The sequence below is a fragment of the Pleurodeles waltl genome, chromosome 3_1, assembly GCF_031143425.1.
Source record: "Pleurodeles waltl isolate 20211129_DDA chromosome 3_1, aPleWal1.hap1.20221129, whole genome shotgun sequence".
NCBI lineage: Eukaryota > Metazoa > Chordata > Amphibia > Caudata > Salamandridae > Pleurodeles > Pleurodeles waltl.
This window is the reverse complement of record NC_090440.1, coordinates 1,302,337,153-1,302,350,615: the sequence shown is the minus strand read 5'-3', so window position 1 is coordinate 1,302,350,615 and position 13,463 is coordinate 1,302,337,153. Positions and strand designations below refer to the sequence as shown.

At 44.5% G+C, this 13,463-nt stretch overlaps 1 protein-coding gene across 6 annotated transcripts in view; it reads left to right on the top strand.

Moving 5' to 3' along the window:
* Nucleotides 1–13,463, top strand: part of KALRN (kalirin RhoGEF kinase) — a 1,333,112-nt gene that overhangs the window by 894,532 nt on the left and 425,117 nt on the right. For all 6 annotated transcript variants that reach the window (XM_069224644.1, XM_069224642.1, XM_069224641.1 and 3 more), the window contains exons 28-30: nt 3,455–3,547; nt 5,952–6,063; nt 11,489–11,679. In XM_069224644.1, the coding sequence (XP_069080745.1) occupies nt 3,455–3,547; nt 5,952–6,063; nt 11,489–11,679 (396 nt within the window). The remainder of the gene's footprint in view (nt 1–3,454; nt 3,548–5,951; nt 6,064–11,488; nt 11,680–13,463) is intronic.

Sequence of the window (13,463 nt, the reverse complement as noted above, 5' to 3'; positions counted from 1 at the left end):
CACTGCCCTTCCCTCACCACTGCCCTACAGTACCCCTAACCACCACCACCCTGCCCTAACCATCCCAACTCTACTGTAATCACCACCCTACCCACCTCCACCACACTAAGCACCACCTCCACCCTACTTACAATCACCCTATCAACTACCCTCACTTAACACCTACCACCCTAACAGGAATGTGGTGTTAATCCCAGAGCTGACAACATTGGGACTGGGGAACTAGATTTGAGTTCCTCTGTTGGCTCGACATCCTTTGATTCTGGGCAAATCACTTAATCTTCCTGTGCCTTAGAGAGAAAAATGAATAATTTTACCATGTGTAATGTAACTGGTGCTTATGTAAAGCGCACCAGGGCTCTTGGGCTAAGTTTGTGCTGTATAACACTGAAAAAAAAACACACTAAACATTCAAACCACCTGCAGGATCATTGCCACCACCACCCTTTCACTCAGCATGGCTCTCACTTCCTGTAGAAGTTCTTCATTTTTCAACAACCATTTAACTCGTTACTGTCTTGTCATGGGAAATGGTGGCGTACTTTTACGTTTTTTTTTTTTTTTTTACCCTTGAGCAACTTGTTCTCGACTAAAACTAAGCATCGAGGTATCTAGTACAGCAGTCATATCAGAGATTAAGAATCATTCACACACCACCTATAGTCGTATACTGACCTCTCAGCTTATTCTATAAAAATCAAAATGTGAACATAAAGAAGGAACTCTATTGTAGGATGTTTCTGTGAACCCTAGGGCGCATGCTCACTATGCATATTTAAATTTACATAAACTTCATATTGGATTGTCTTGTACATTTTAATTTGTGTGCAGTGGTAATAAGAAAATGTAGTGTCCATTGCATTACTTGGTATGCTTTTGATAAACGAACCTACAAAACGCATTCAGTCCAGCTTCGAAGACTGGTTCAGTGGGCTTTCTGACCCCTTCTTGTGTTTGTTCCTCCCCTGGAGCATGGCCTAATTACTTGTGTCCCCCACTGTTTACTTTTAAGGCACTCTTTTTTTCTTTGTGGTTATGCACTCCATGGGAGTGTGGTTTCTTCCGTCTCCTTCATGTAGTTCTCTTCGCCTCTCCGCTGTGCTCCATGTTGCTTCCATTGGTGTGCTTTTATCCCCCCACACCGCTTTGTGTTATGTTTGCCCTTCTATGCTTCTTCCCCGCATTGCTTTCACGCCTTTTGTGCCTCTTCCCCGTTTCACGGTGCACCCTCTCTCGCCTATCTGCTGCTGTTGTCTGCAGTCCACCTTGCATTCTCTCGACCATGTTATGTACTTCTCCCACCACCTTCTGTGTTGCTTTAAACTCCACCCCCCCAGTGTTTCCCCCAGCTGCACCCTCTCTTCTGCTTCCACCCTTTCTCTCCTTGTTGCTTCCTCCCACCAACTTTTAAAAAAAGAATGTTTTTGCACTACCTTTTTTATTTACCAACCTAACTTGGATCAGTAAATAAAAAGAAAAGAAAAACTCCTGAGCATTTTGCAGGTGCCTGCATGTGTAGTGCCTTCAAAATGACACGACGATAGGAGCCGCATCATAGCACCTTTATTTTTTTGTTGCCTCTTTAGTTGCACAGCATCGCTAAATACCATTGGCAAAGCCAGTAAGTCCCAAAGGCAAGACCAATTGGCTTTGACATTGCTTGTTAATATTGACAAAACCATACGTTAGCTGGCACTGGTGGAGGCCTAAAAAATCATTTAGTATTTAAATGGGGCTTTGTTTCACACTTATGATTCCAAAGGACTGCAGACAATTCCTAAAATGCCTATTCAGTTGTACTTGTTTTTATAAAACTTCAGAGAACTAAAGAGGGCAAATTAAATCTTAACCCGAGGTTTGCTGGTTGCACAGAGAACTCGAACACTGACATCTAACACACAAAGCTAACTTGCTATTATTATTTAAAAGGCAACCATGCGCAACAGCTTCCAAATATTAGTTTTTTTTAGTGTCACTGTGACCATAGGCAGCACTGACGTGTTGGTGTAGAGAAAGTATGGTAGTGTGGGCCATTTTTTTCATTTGAAAGGATTTTTGAAAATATTGTTTTCAGCTCTGCCAAGTTTCCCAGGTTTGGCTGTATCTTGCTGCTCCAATCCAGATTTTTTACCTTTGAATTCAGGGACTTGTAATCGTGTTTATTCCATTAGAAAACTAGCACCAGGATCAGTGCCGGCTGCTGCCACTCAAGAGTGGTGGGGGTACTGTTGATATGCTTCCCAATCCCGGCCACCTCCGTCGCTCCTCTCTTCCCGTCAGTCAGGCTCCCAATCCAAACAGTGCTTTCATTCAAGCATGAGAGCAGCGCCGGGATTTGTCTTGAGTGGGCTGGTTTGACGCTCGCTCAGGCACAGGGAACCTTTGCCCTTTCTCCAACCTGGCTATGTAACACAGCTGGGTTGGAGTAATGTAAGTGCGCCTGTAGGTTTGGCCCTCCTAAGATGGGCCGCCAAACCGACATGCACACTTAACAGAGCCGACCAGTCCTCCTCCCTGTGGCTCGGCCCCACCCTCGACATGCCTGGGTTAGTGAGGCAGTGACAAAATGGTAATAAAATTATTTTATTATCATTTTATTTGTCACTGCATGACTGAGCAGGGGGGCAACGCTCTTGTGCTATTATGGAGGAGCCGCCCCTGCTACAGAGCGCAGAATACAGATGAAAAACCTGGACTGGAGCAGCTCATCATGCATAGACCAGGGAAACTTGCCATCTCTGCGTTTGCAGTCCCACTGCTAAGCGCCAGTGTTGCTTCTAAACAAATCGTGATATTTGCAGCACTGTCTATTAATGGTTAACTGATTTTACCAGAACTCATGTGAGCTAAAGAATCAGCAGTGGCTGCATTCATTGTCAATAATATGCCTTTAACATTTGTTAGCATAATGGGTTTACATTTTAAGTATGGCCTTAGGCCTCATGTTTCAAAATAAAAATAAAAACATAATAAAAACATCTTCACTTACATACAGGGGCTATTGGACAGCCACCTTCACCCATTGACCTGTTTAATTGTGATTCATAGTTTGCTTCGGCCCACCACAGCAGTATGCAGCGTAGTGCAGTGGGACAGCCCCCTAATTCCTTGATTGTCTTGCACTAGGACAGCATGTCTTATTCTTTCCATTATAAATTAAGTACTACGAGGACCAGAAAGCAAAGAGGAAAATCTTGACTAGATGAGTGAGTGAGACGGAGCTAGGAAACATGGGCCTCAATGGTAAAGTGTGGGTGAGTGACATCTCCCTGCCACAGAGGCTTCAGCGGACAGAGACAGCTCCTGCTTACCCAGCAGACCAGTCTACTTCTGTAGTAAGAAACGCCTAAATCCACGTTGCATTTTGTCACTAAAAAGTATGATTGGGTGTTGCCTTATGGGTGGGTGCTCATTATTCTCTCCCTAACTCCACCATTTTCATTTTACCTTGCAGGAAATCCAGCAGAGGCACGGGCTTGCGAATTCAATCTCTTCGTATCTGATAAAACCGGTTCAGAGAATCACCAAGTACCAGCTCTTGCTGAAGGTAGGACATGCCAGGCCCGCTCTCGCTCCAGCACATCACATCTGCTCTCTTACCCCAGGGCTCGCAAGTTTCCAAGGCCACGCGTCAGTAGGTCATCCACTCCAGACATGTTTTCTTTCCACTCTGGGACTTGTAGTCTTGTTTAACAAATTATGCAATCAGGGCTACAAGTCCCAGAATGCAGATGGCAAATTTGTCCTGAATGTACTCAAGCCTTGATATGGAAAACGAACAACAATTCACACAGGGCTTACTGTAAAAACTTGCAAAAGCTAAAGACATTCTTACTTTTTAAAGATTATTGATAAAAAATAACCGGAATTGCAAAATAGTTCACAGGGGTGCAGAAGGCACCATAGAGCCCTCATCGCAACCATAAGTGAATCCTTGGTGCACAACGATTTATTTTTGCTCTCACGATAGTTATCACACTGTCTCCTTAAGAGGCCGGATGCCATGTTCCTCTTCTGCCAGTCCTGGATTTCACCCAGTGGCGCTTGGTACCCTGGATATGTAGGCCCACGCCTTTTTTATAGGGAACATAAAGACGTCCGGGCGTAGCATGCAGGGTGCTGAGGGCTGAAAACCAGGGGAGGGTGAAGGTGTCATGCACGGTACGAGAGCTCTGTGCAGCTCGGTGTCTCGTACTGTTTGCTGTAAAGTTCGTACTTTGCACCTCGGGCGTTAACTGCGTCATACAAGGAAGAAGTTGCTGTGAAGCTCATGTTGATCACGCTTTGGGTACTCTTAGTCAGTATTTGCTACGAGAACACTAGACATGGAATATGCCATAAATTTGGGCTGACCAGAGGTTCCGGATTTCCCCTGGTACAGTCCACCTGGACATGTGACACGGCACATTTAGTTTAACTTATTTTATCAGACTATTGTGGCCTGGTTCTACTTAAGTATATTATTGATTTGCCAAGACCGGCCTGTAACGATGAGGCGCCTTGACTGAGTGATTGCTCCTTGCGTGCATTGCTGCCAAGTTCCCTAGGTCTATGAACGATATGCTACTTCAATCCAGGTTGCTTTCCTTTGAATTCTGGTACTTGAAGTCCTGTTTTATTACGGAATAAACAAGACTAGAAGTTAAAGAAAAAAACCGGGACTGGATCTGCATATCACGCATGACCTAGACAACTTATCAGGACTGGTGTTGGTAAACTCGGGAAGGTGGGGGGCAACCATGTTTCATAGCGGTATCAGCTGGTCACATGTCTAGAAGGCGATTGTGACCCTGTTTTGACTTTTCACCCCTAAATAGAATGCATTCTGGGTCTTGTCGCCCCTTCTAATCATATAAGTGAAATTGCAAGTCGCAAGATTCTTAATGCCACCGTTGGCTGGAAAACAGCCAGGCTGCCTAAACGTCACGCCTGTGACATGCATGTGTTTCCATGTATGTTTTCTGCCATTCTGCTCAAGACATTAAGTGGGATGAAAAACGGTGGGAAGGGGTCTCTCAAAGGGGCGCTGCTGATCATGTAATCAATGGCCTGGCTTAAAAACACGTAAACTTAAAATATGTGCTTAGTATAATGTGCCGCCCAACTGTTATTTTGCTGCTTCTTTCTGTCGTTGCATCCAGATATATAATAAAACAAGTAACAATACACCTACATCAAGCCAGGACTATTGGCTTTGTCAATGGTTGTTAGTTGCATAGGATAAATAAACAACAACGGTCAATTTATATAAAATATTTAAAATGCGTCATTTCTGAAAAGATGAGGCCGTGGATGGACTGTAAGGCAGTGAAGGGTGGTCCTGCTGTCGAATTGAGATTTTTTTTCAGCCTGTGGGTGAGAGCAGACCTGGAGAACCCGGTAAGGTCCGGTTTCACTACCTGCTTTTTAGAATGCCCGGCACACTTAAAACCCTGATTCTGCTTGTGCTTTAAGTCTTTATGCCTTATTCAATAGTTTAGGGATGCAGGCTCACCCCATTTCATGGACAGTGTTCTCAATGTCAGGCTTTCAGTCTGTATTCGTCTATTTGGTTCGATTGAAGCAAACCTTGACTACAACACCCAGAATGCATTTTCCTATATGAAAAGGGCCCGGGATGTAAAGGAGTGGGGCGGCTGCCGGAGCACTATCTCAGTTAGGTGCCCAACCTGAAAGTATCAACAGGGATGTGGAGGCAATTGCCAGGTTAGAAAATGCTGCTTGTCTGCTGTTCCGCGTTCCTGGCTTAAAAAAAACAAAACACTAATTTACTGAAATGTGGACGTCATAACCAATGAGAAAGGCGGAGCAGCAGCTCAGGCTTCCCAAGCCGCGGTCCGCCTGTCACGCGCCCTGGGCGCATTGAGCGCGCGCCGTGTGACCGTCGAGCACAAGGCGCTCTGGTGGCTGTCGAGGTTATAGTACAGTGGCCGTCTGTCTTCTTTCCACAGGAGCTTTTAACCTGCTGCGAAGAAGGCAAAGGGGAAATCAAAGATGGTCTGGAGGTCATGCTGAGCGTTCCGAAGAAAGCCAACGACGCCATGCACGTCAGCATGCTGGAAGGTACTGTATGCAGCCTCTGCACGGGGCTGGGGGCATGCTTTACTCAGGGTTTATTATCCGGTGATTGCCGCATGTTTCTTGTACGTACCTGGGTAAAATTGTTAGCGTCTTTCGGAGAATGAACGGCTGAACTGCAGTTTGCACAATGTTTTCGGCAGCACGTGTGTCAACACACTGAGCTGTGTATTAGCACAATCTGGGGGAGGATGTGTGTGTGTGTGTGTGCGCGCGCGTGCGAGAGAGAGACACCTTTCTAGCTATTGAGGGTTTTAAATAATTCATGCCTTTTCCACGGGAATGGATTTCACTATCTGTTCCGCGGAACATCACAAGCGACCGCTTCCCAGTCCCACTGCAGTACAAGTAAAACATTCTGCTTGTGAATAGTGCTTCAGAGCGTGTATTTGACAGTGAGCATGAACAGTCCGGGCAGCTTCCGTGAGGCCGGTTTGTCGGCACTTGTGACAAGGTTAGTTAAGAGTAGGTGAAAGTGGAGGTGTGCAGATAGAATTTCTTGCGTGACTTGAAAAGCGACATCTCTGACCTGCTTTCTAATCCCCCAGGGGACGTGGCAGCCTGTAAACCCACATATGTCTGACGTTCGACGGGCGTAGAGCCTGTCTCCTCAGGCCAGGGGTCGAAGCCTTCTGCATAGATGTACTTTGGGACCGGTGCGTCTCCCACCTGCTCACCACCACCTTATGGACTTGTCTTTTTTGGAGCTTACACTCACGGATGTGCCCCACCCTGCGCTTAGTACTGCCAGATATAGATACCCTAGGAAACCTTGAGAATTGTGTGTGTAACTTGTGCTCCCTTGACCGGCCGGTACTACACAGACTTGAATAATGCAAAGGGCTCACAGCCTGTCCACAGTATCCGAGGTATGTTTTTTATAGGATAACCCTTGACAACGCCCCATGCTTTAGATAATATACCGCGTAGGGCATACATGCAGTCGAGGTTTTGGGTGTTGTGTCAGCACCTGAATATATCAGTACCCTCCGTTTTTGAGAAATATAGTCATTTTACCTGCATTATTTTATCTACCTGTCTACCGATCACTGGCACTGAGAAGGGCGACTTCTGATTGCAGATTGACCGTTTTGTGTGTATTTACAGTGCCATGCTGTATCAGGGTTTCTAACTTTCTACTGTCTCCAGGTGTATGTTTACTTTGCTCAACCTTGCTGCGTGAGAGTCGTGTGTCCATAGGGAGTAGCTTGGTTATCCAACTGGAGTGTGACCGTAAAGGACAGTATCCACCACGGATTTCGCTCAAGGACCACTGACTGTGCACGGACTGCAAGTGCAGGCCTCACACACGTTGATCTAAGCACCATGTCTTTGGTGCTTCAGTAATATGAAGCAAGCCTAGTCATGCCACAGTGTGCTCCACATTTGCGTATATCGCACTGCAAAGTTGTCATTGCTCTGTTAACGTGAAGCACAGCTTACAATTCTCTTTTCTCGTCCGCCTATTTGAAAGACAAAGTGCCCAAAGGTAGTTTCCTAAAATACAAAATGTACGAGGGTGATACATGGCTAATTTGTCCACATTCTTCTAACCACCCTAGAAGACCTTGATAAAGCAAATAGACGTAACTTTTAGCTAGAAGTGAGCCAGTCACTGAAAGCTCAAACCGGGCCCGAAAGCCCGGATCTGGCTCTGATCGAGGTTCTGCTGAAGCCTCCAGCCGAGGCATCGAGTGGTGTCAGCCTGCCGCCCACTCTACCCGGGATTTGGTGTTATGGTCAGAGCTGCGGGCTTTGCAACTGTGGAACCAGGTTCGAGTCTCGGCGTCACCTCAACACCCTGTGATTCTGGGCAAATCACTCAATCTTCCCGTGGCTACAGAAAAGTGAAGGCTACTTTGTGTAAGGTAACTGGTTTGTCATGTAAAACTCCATTACCTTTGGGTGTAGTTCGCGCTATATAAAATCTGCAGAAAATGCCCAGAGGTAAAAAGCAAAGCATCAACTTAAGAGAGATGAATCGATATCCATACAGTGGCTGATTCGTCCAGCCGGAAACGAGAAAACATGCACAGCTTGCGGCTTCCCTGCTTAAATTGTGTGATCGTAAAATATTTTATTTCACCAAAACATGTTTTTCATCATTATCATGTATGAAAACACTTTAAAGTATGAGAGTTCAGAATACCAGCAATTTCATAGACAATAATGTTGCAGTATGATAACCTGGGCCACATACAAGTGACAACTGTTCTTGCCTCTTAACTCAGTAATGGTCATGTTCAAAAACTGTCACTTTTAATAAATACTTCTCAGTCAGTGCTACAATGTGGCGTATTAATGTCAAAGCTTCCACTTGTTAGAGAAATACACTTCTTTGAATTTTGAAGACTTTATATTGTACGTGATACTTGTAGTACAATTTACATAGCAAACGTTTTCAGGGCTCGGCTCTAAGAGCCGAGCCAGATCCTTGGCTCGGTTCATCCTGTTAAATTGTTGGCTCGTCCATCTCTGCTTTTCGCTAGTGAACATTTTTTAGTTTTCCAGAGCTTCACCTTCACCTTCACACACGGCACTGATGCAGCACTGACAGCGCTCTTTCACACATACCGCAGCGTGTATAACAGGTTTGTGGACATCCCTCAGATGCACTAAATAGCTAAAGCTCAGGCAGCAGCAGTTCAAGCTTACATCTGGTTTATTGTGTTCACCACTTAGACTTTTCTGCCAAGCTGTGGACGTCTTAGTTTGTTATTTTTATGTCCAATTCTGGAGACCTCAGCTTGACTACTGAGTCAAGTTACGGGGACCAATTGTAGTACATATTCTGTCGCTTTCTGGAGGCCGTGTTTGGTGCATTGTCAGAAATTCTTTGGCGCTCTCTTAAAAGTCAGGACAATTTGGAAGGCAAAAGCTTGAGAATTGTCACGTTCTGAATGCCACAGCCTGCATATGTGTCCTGTTCTGTCGGCCACCACTGCAGTCTTCCTTTGCTGCAGAGAGCAACTCCCCATAGTGGCTCAAGCGTTACTTCCACTGCAACACTGAGGTTCCCAAGTATCAACAATCAACAGCATAGAAAAGGGACTGGAATTGGAGATTTGCTGACCTGACAAACAAATCGTTTCATCCCAAATTAGATTTATTATATAGTAGCATTCATATAGTACTTAAATACCCCTATGGTTGGGGTGGTGAAGTGCTTGCCTGCTTAAATAGCACGCTACACCATGTAGTGTGTGTGGCTGGAAGAATGATGTCTTTGTTTAGATCCTTGTTGGAAGTGTTTCCATGTTGCATGTGATGACCAAAGCGGTTATCGTGTATTGAGACGCAGTCCGTAGCAGGATCCTGGATGGTGAAATGTGAGAGACAGACGCACAGTTTGGTTTTCAGTATGTTAATATGTTTGTACAGCTCTGCAGGTCGTTTTGTGGTATTTCATATGATACAGTCTGCTTAGATGGTTACTGCACTGGGTTGTCCAATCTAAGATTTTGTGTATAGATGAGGTCCTGAGCTGGCGTAGTTGGAGGGAAAGAGAAGTGGATAGATCTGTTGGGATACATATTTTTATTATCATCCCGTACCTGAGGGTCTTTGTGAGATATAAAGAAGCGGCCTGACTCTATAGATATTTGGTACCAGCAGCGGTGATTTATTTTCAAGCCCTCCAAATTGTCTGGTAGTGAGTTCCAGAGCTTTGCAGCTCGTATTGAGAAAGCAGTGCCCCATACAGGCTTCTTACGGTAAGGTGGTATGATGATGACATGACTTAACAAACAGTACTTCCCTTCCTAAGTTTATTCTATAACCTTAGCGCAGCTTCATCTTAATTCACTCATCAATATGGAGACAACATATTACATCTTACACCAAATGATTTAATCACCAAGAGAAAAATTGAAGTCTCAGACTAAGTTGCAAGCCCTAAATGGCAGCCACATAGTGTTATGCACTATCACCTGCGCAAACAGCACTAGAACCTTTGCAGACTCATGACGTCCATCTGCTTCTAAATTCCCATTCCTGTTCCATTTTGTTTCCTTCAGTGCAGTAGTTTTCCCAGGTCCTCTCCGAAGGGACACTGTCAAATTGTGAACGAGCACCCTACTTTTGTGTAATCTGTGTAACACACCAGAGTGCTGGCCAGCGTTCCGTGTGAAAACCATAGTGTTAAGTGCCCAAGGAACCAGGATCTTTGAGTAGTAGTATTTGTGGGAGTAAAAAAGAAGCTGGAGCCGTTCATTACCATTAAAACGGCATACTGTATGCTATTGGAAGTGGCTCTTCGGATGCAAACCGAGTAATTCAATCTATGAGAGGCAGATTCTAAAAGGTCCTAGTGCTTCAAAGTTCATCCCGAGGAGGCAGCCCTGCTGCATGCCTGAATAGGGAGCGCAGAACGAGGCAAATGATGTGCTCAGCGATACAAGCACAGTAAGCGCAAGGGCCCAAATTTTTGGTAGGAGCCCTCCGCAGGCGCTACTGGACACCAGCTCTGCCGAATAACAGGGCTGACTATTTACGATTCCACTTCCTGCTGCTTTCTTCCACCATTCTACAGTTCCTGTCTCTTGATCTCACTGTTGCAGCTTTTATTCCCATCCCGACTTTCTCCATTTATTATTATCTTTTTGTTTCTTTTCCTCCTTTGTCCCCTGTGCTCTACCTGCAATAACATGCATACATTAATTACTGGGTTTATCATGTTACTAGAGTCCCGTGATGGCATTACAGGAACATAGGCTTGCTTACCTAACAGTATGTGTCCTCCATGAATTGTGTGCCTCGATTTGTCAGTCAGCAGAGTTCTTTGTGCTATAGAAGAGATTTACAGGTCATGCAAATGGGAAGAAAATGAATCTAAGAGTTGGTTAGTGTCTTCCTAAAGAAAATCAGTATGGAGCGAGGTCATATATCAGAGGGGTTGATGTTTCCAGAGACTGCGAACCTTGACTATGGCACAGTGGTCTCTGCACATTGGGAATGAGGCGAGTGGTGAGGTATGGGGTCTACTGTGCAGGGATGTACATGGATTTGTTCCCTCTAGCAGGGTCATTGGCCTGGTCCCCTTCTCTATTGTGTTAAGATTGGTCACTGCAGTTATTTATTTTTATTATTTGTCATATTGACATAGTGTATGTACTGCTGAATGGATTAACGCCCCTGTTGTGTGGTGGTCTATGACACGGATTGCTCGCTTGAAAGCAGTTGTTCCATTGCTTAATCAACCTTTTACTGGCCTCTGGACCATCTTTTTGTCCAAATGTGCACCCTCTACTGAGCCAAAATTACCTTAGACAGAGGTATACAGTGAATCATCTTTATTTTGGATCAAGAAAACATGCTCTCTCAATTCTAAGAAGCTTCCTTTTTATTATCTTTATTTAGGCTTGTGCTCCTCATTTGCTCATGCGAAATTTTAAATGTATGCTTCTTTCAGGATTTGATGAAAATTTTGATGTTCAGGGAGAACTGATCCTTCAGGACTCCTTCCAGGTCTGGGACCCCAAATCTTTGATTCGAAAAGGACGGGACAGGCACCTCTTCCTGTTCGAGATCTCCTTGGTTTTTAGCAAAGAGATCAAAGATTCTTCAGGGCACACAAAATATGTGTTCAAGAACAAGCTGTTGGTAAGTGAATGAGAAGTAGTGACGGCCATGCTTGCATCTGCTTCTGTCAGTGACTGCCATTCGTGCATCTGCTTGCGTAGGTGAGTGCATTAATAGTAGCCATTAAGAGCCTAGGACCGGGCTTGAGATATCTGATATTAAGTAAGAATAAACTGTACAGGCCTGACAGAGTACCAGATGGTAGGAATTGTCTCAATTGTGTTGGAATTCTGATTCTAGGGCACAGCCCTGTGAATTTGTGGTGTATGTCATTGTACCATAGACAAACATAACACCTGACAGACTGTCAGCTGAATCTGGATAACCATTACTGCATTGTGGTGTTTTGAGAATGGGATATTCCTGTCACTTATCATACACAAATATGCAGTAGCATAAGTGTGTGAATGGTCATCTATGTGTAACCTGGTGGATTAGCTCTCAAGGTGGCAATCTGTCACAAGCAACATCTTTACAAACAAACAAAATGTAAATACATTGGGTGAGATTTCAATAACGGATTCAAATGTCATTATTTCTTTTTTTTAATGAAATATGAGATATCATCAACAGTTATCATATCAGAGACCAGAGCTGTCTGCCAAATTGCCAGTACTTGTATATTAAAAAATGAATAATTGTGTACCCTTTCACTCAGGCCTTGGAAACTTGTGCATTTGACTTTTTTTAAGGCACCTCCCCTTTACTACAAAATGTCATGCAGACAGAGTGGGAAAAAATTATCCTATGCCTATCAAATAATCCAGCAAAAGCGCAAGCACAAAGTCTGTGGTGGGATTCATAATCCCTCTGTAACTATCCTCATCTTGAAAAATCATCAATGAGCATAATGTCATACTTTTTCTTTCTATCAATCCTTCATACAGCCCTTAAACATCCATCGCCAGTTTCTTCTAGGGAGGTCAAGAACATCTGCTTGGTTTATGGGACAGTTATAATGTTTTAAAGAGTTGTCCGAATTAGGTCACTGCAAACAACCATAGACAAATCAAGTGATCTGATCATGCTTGCATGGCCAGTAATACACCTTCCTTTTAGAGGCCGCCTCACCCAGCCATCCAGTATATGCTAAACTAATGGTCTAATTGTGTATAATAGTTAAGAAAGACAATATCCTTTTGTTATTAACTCACTTTCTACCAAAATGTCATTCTTCACTTTCCAAAAATGTGTAATTCTGGTATCGATTGTGTGTGTGTGTGTGTTTTTGTTGTTGTTTTGTTATGGGCATCGTTGACTACCATTTAGTGGTAAGGTCCTCCCCTGTGTGAAGTCAGGCGCGCCCTGGACATTCAGGTGTCTGGGGCAATCGTCAGATTCCTTTTTTCCACCATTGGGTCTGGAAGTAACAGAGAAGCTCCGAAAGGTTTTTGGGAAAAAATTGAAAATTAACCAGAAATACATTGAGTCACTGAACTATGTGAAGGAGAAGAAGACGAGTGAGAAGGGGACCTTTCACTCTCTCCTTCGACGGGGGTCCTCGCCGGAACCAACACGTGATAGAAGAATGAGACAAGGTAGGGGTCATGAAAAAATGCCTTTGAATTTTGCCCAAACTGCCTCAAATTTGCACAGCAAGACCTTCATGAGATCAGCACCCTCTGCCTGTCGAAAGATCCCCCAGGACGAGGACTGAGCCGCCTTCGTACCAAAGGGCGTGAAAGTACATCGAAAACAAAGTCTGGAACAATATAACATCATGTCCCGGAGCCAGAAGGCACAGGTGTGGCTTATAGACCTGGGAGAGCCTAGCCAAGACGACAGGAATGCCGAGGAGACCGGGA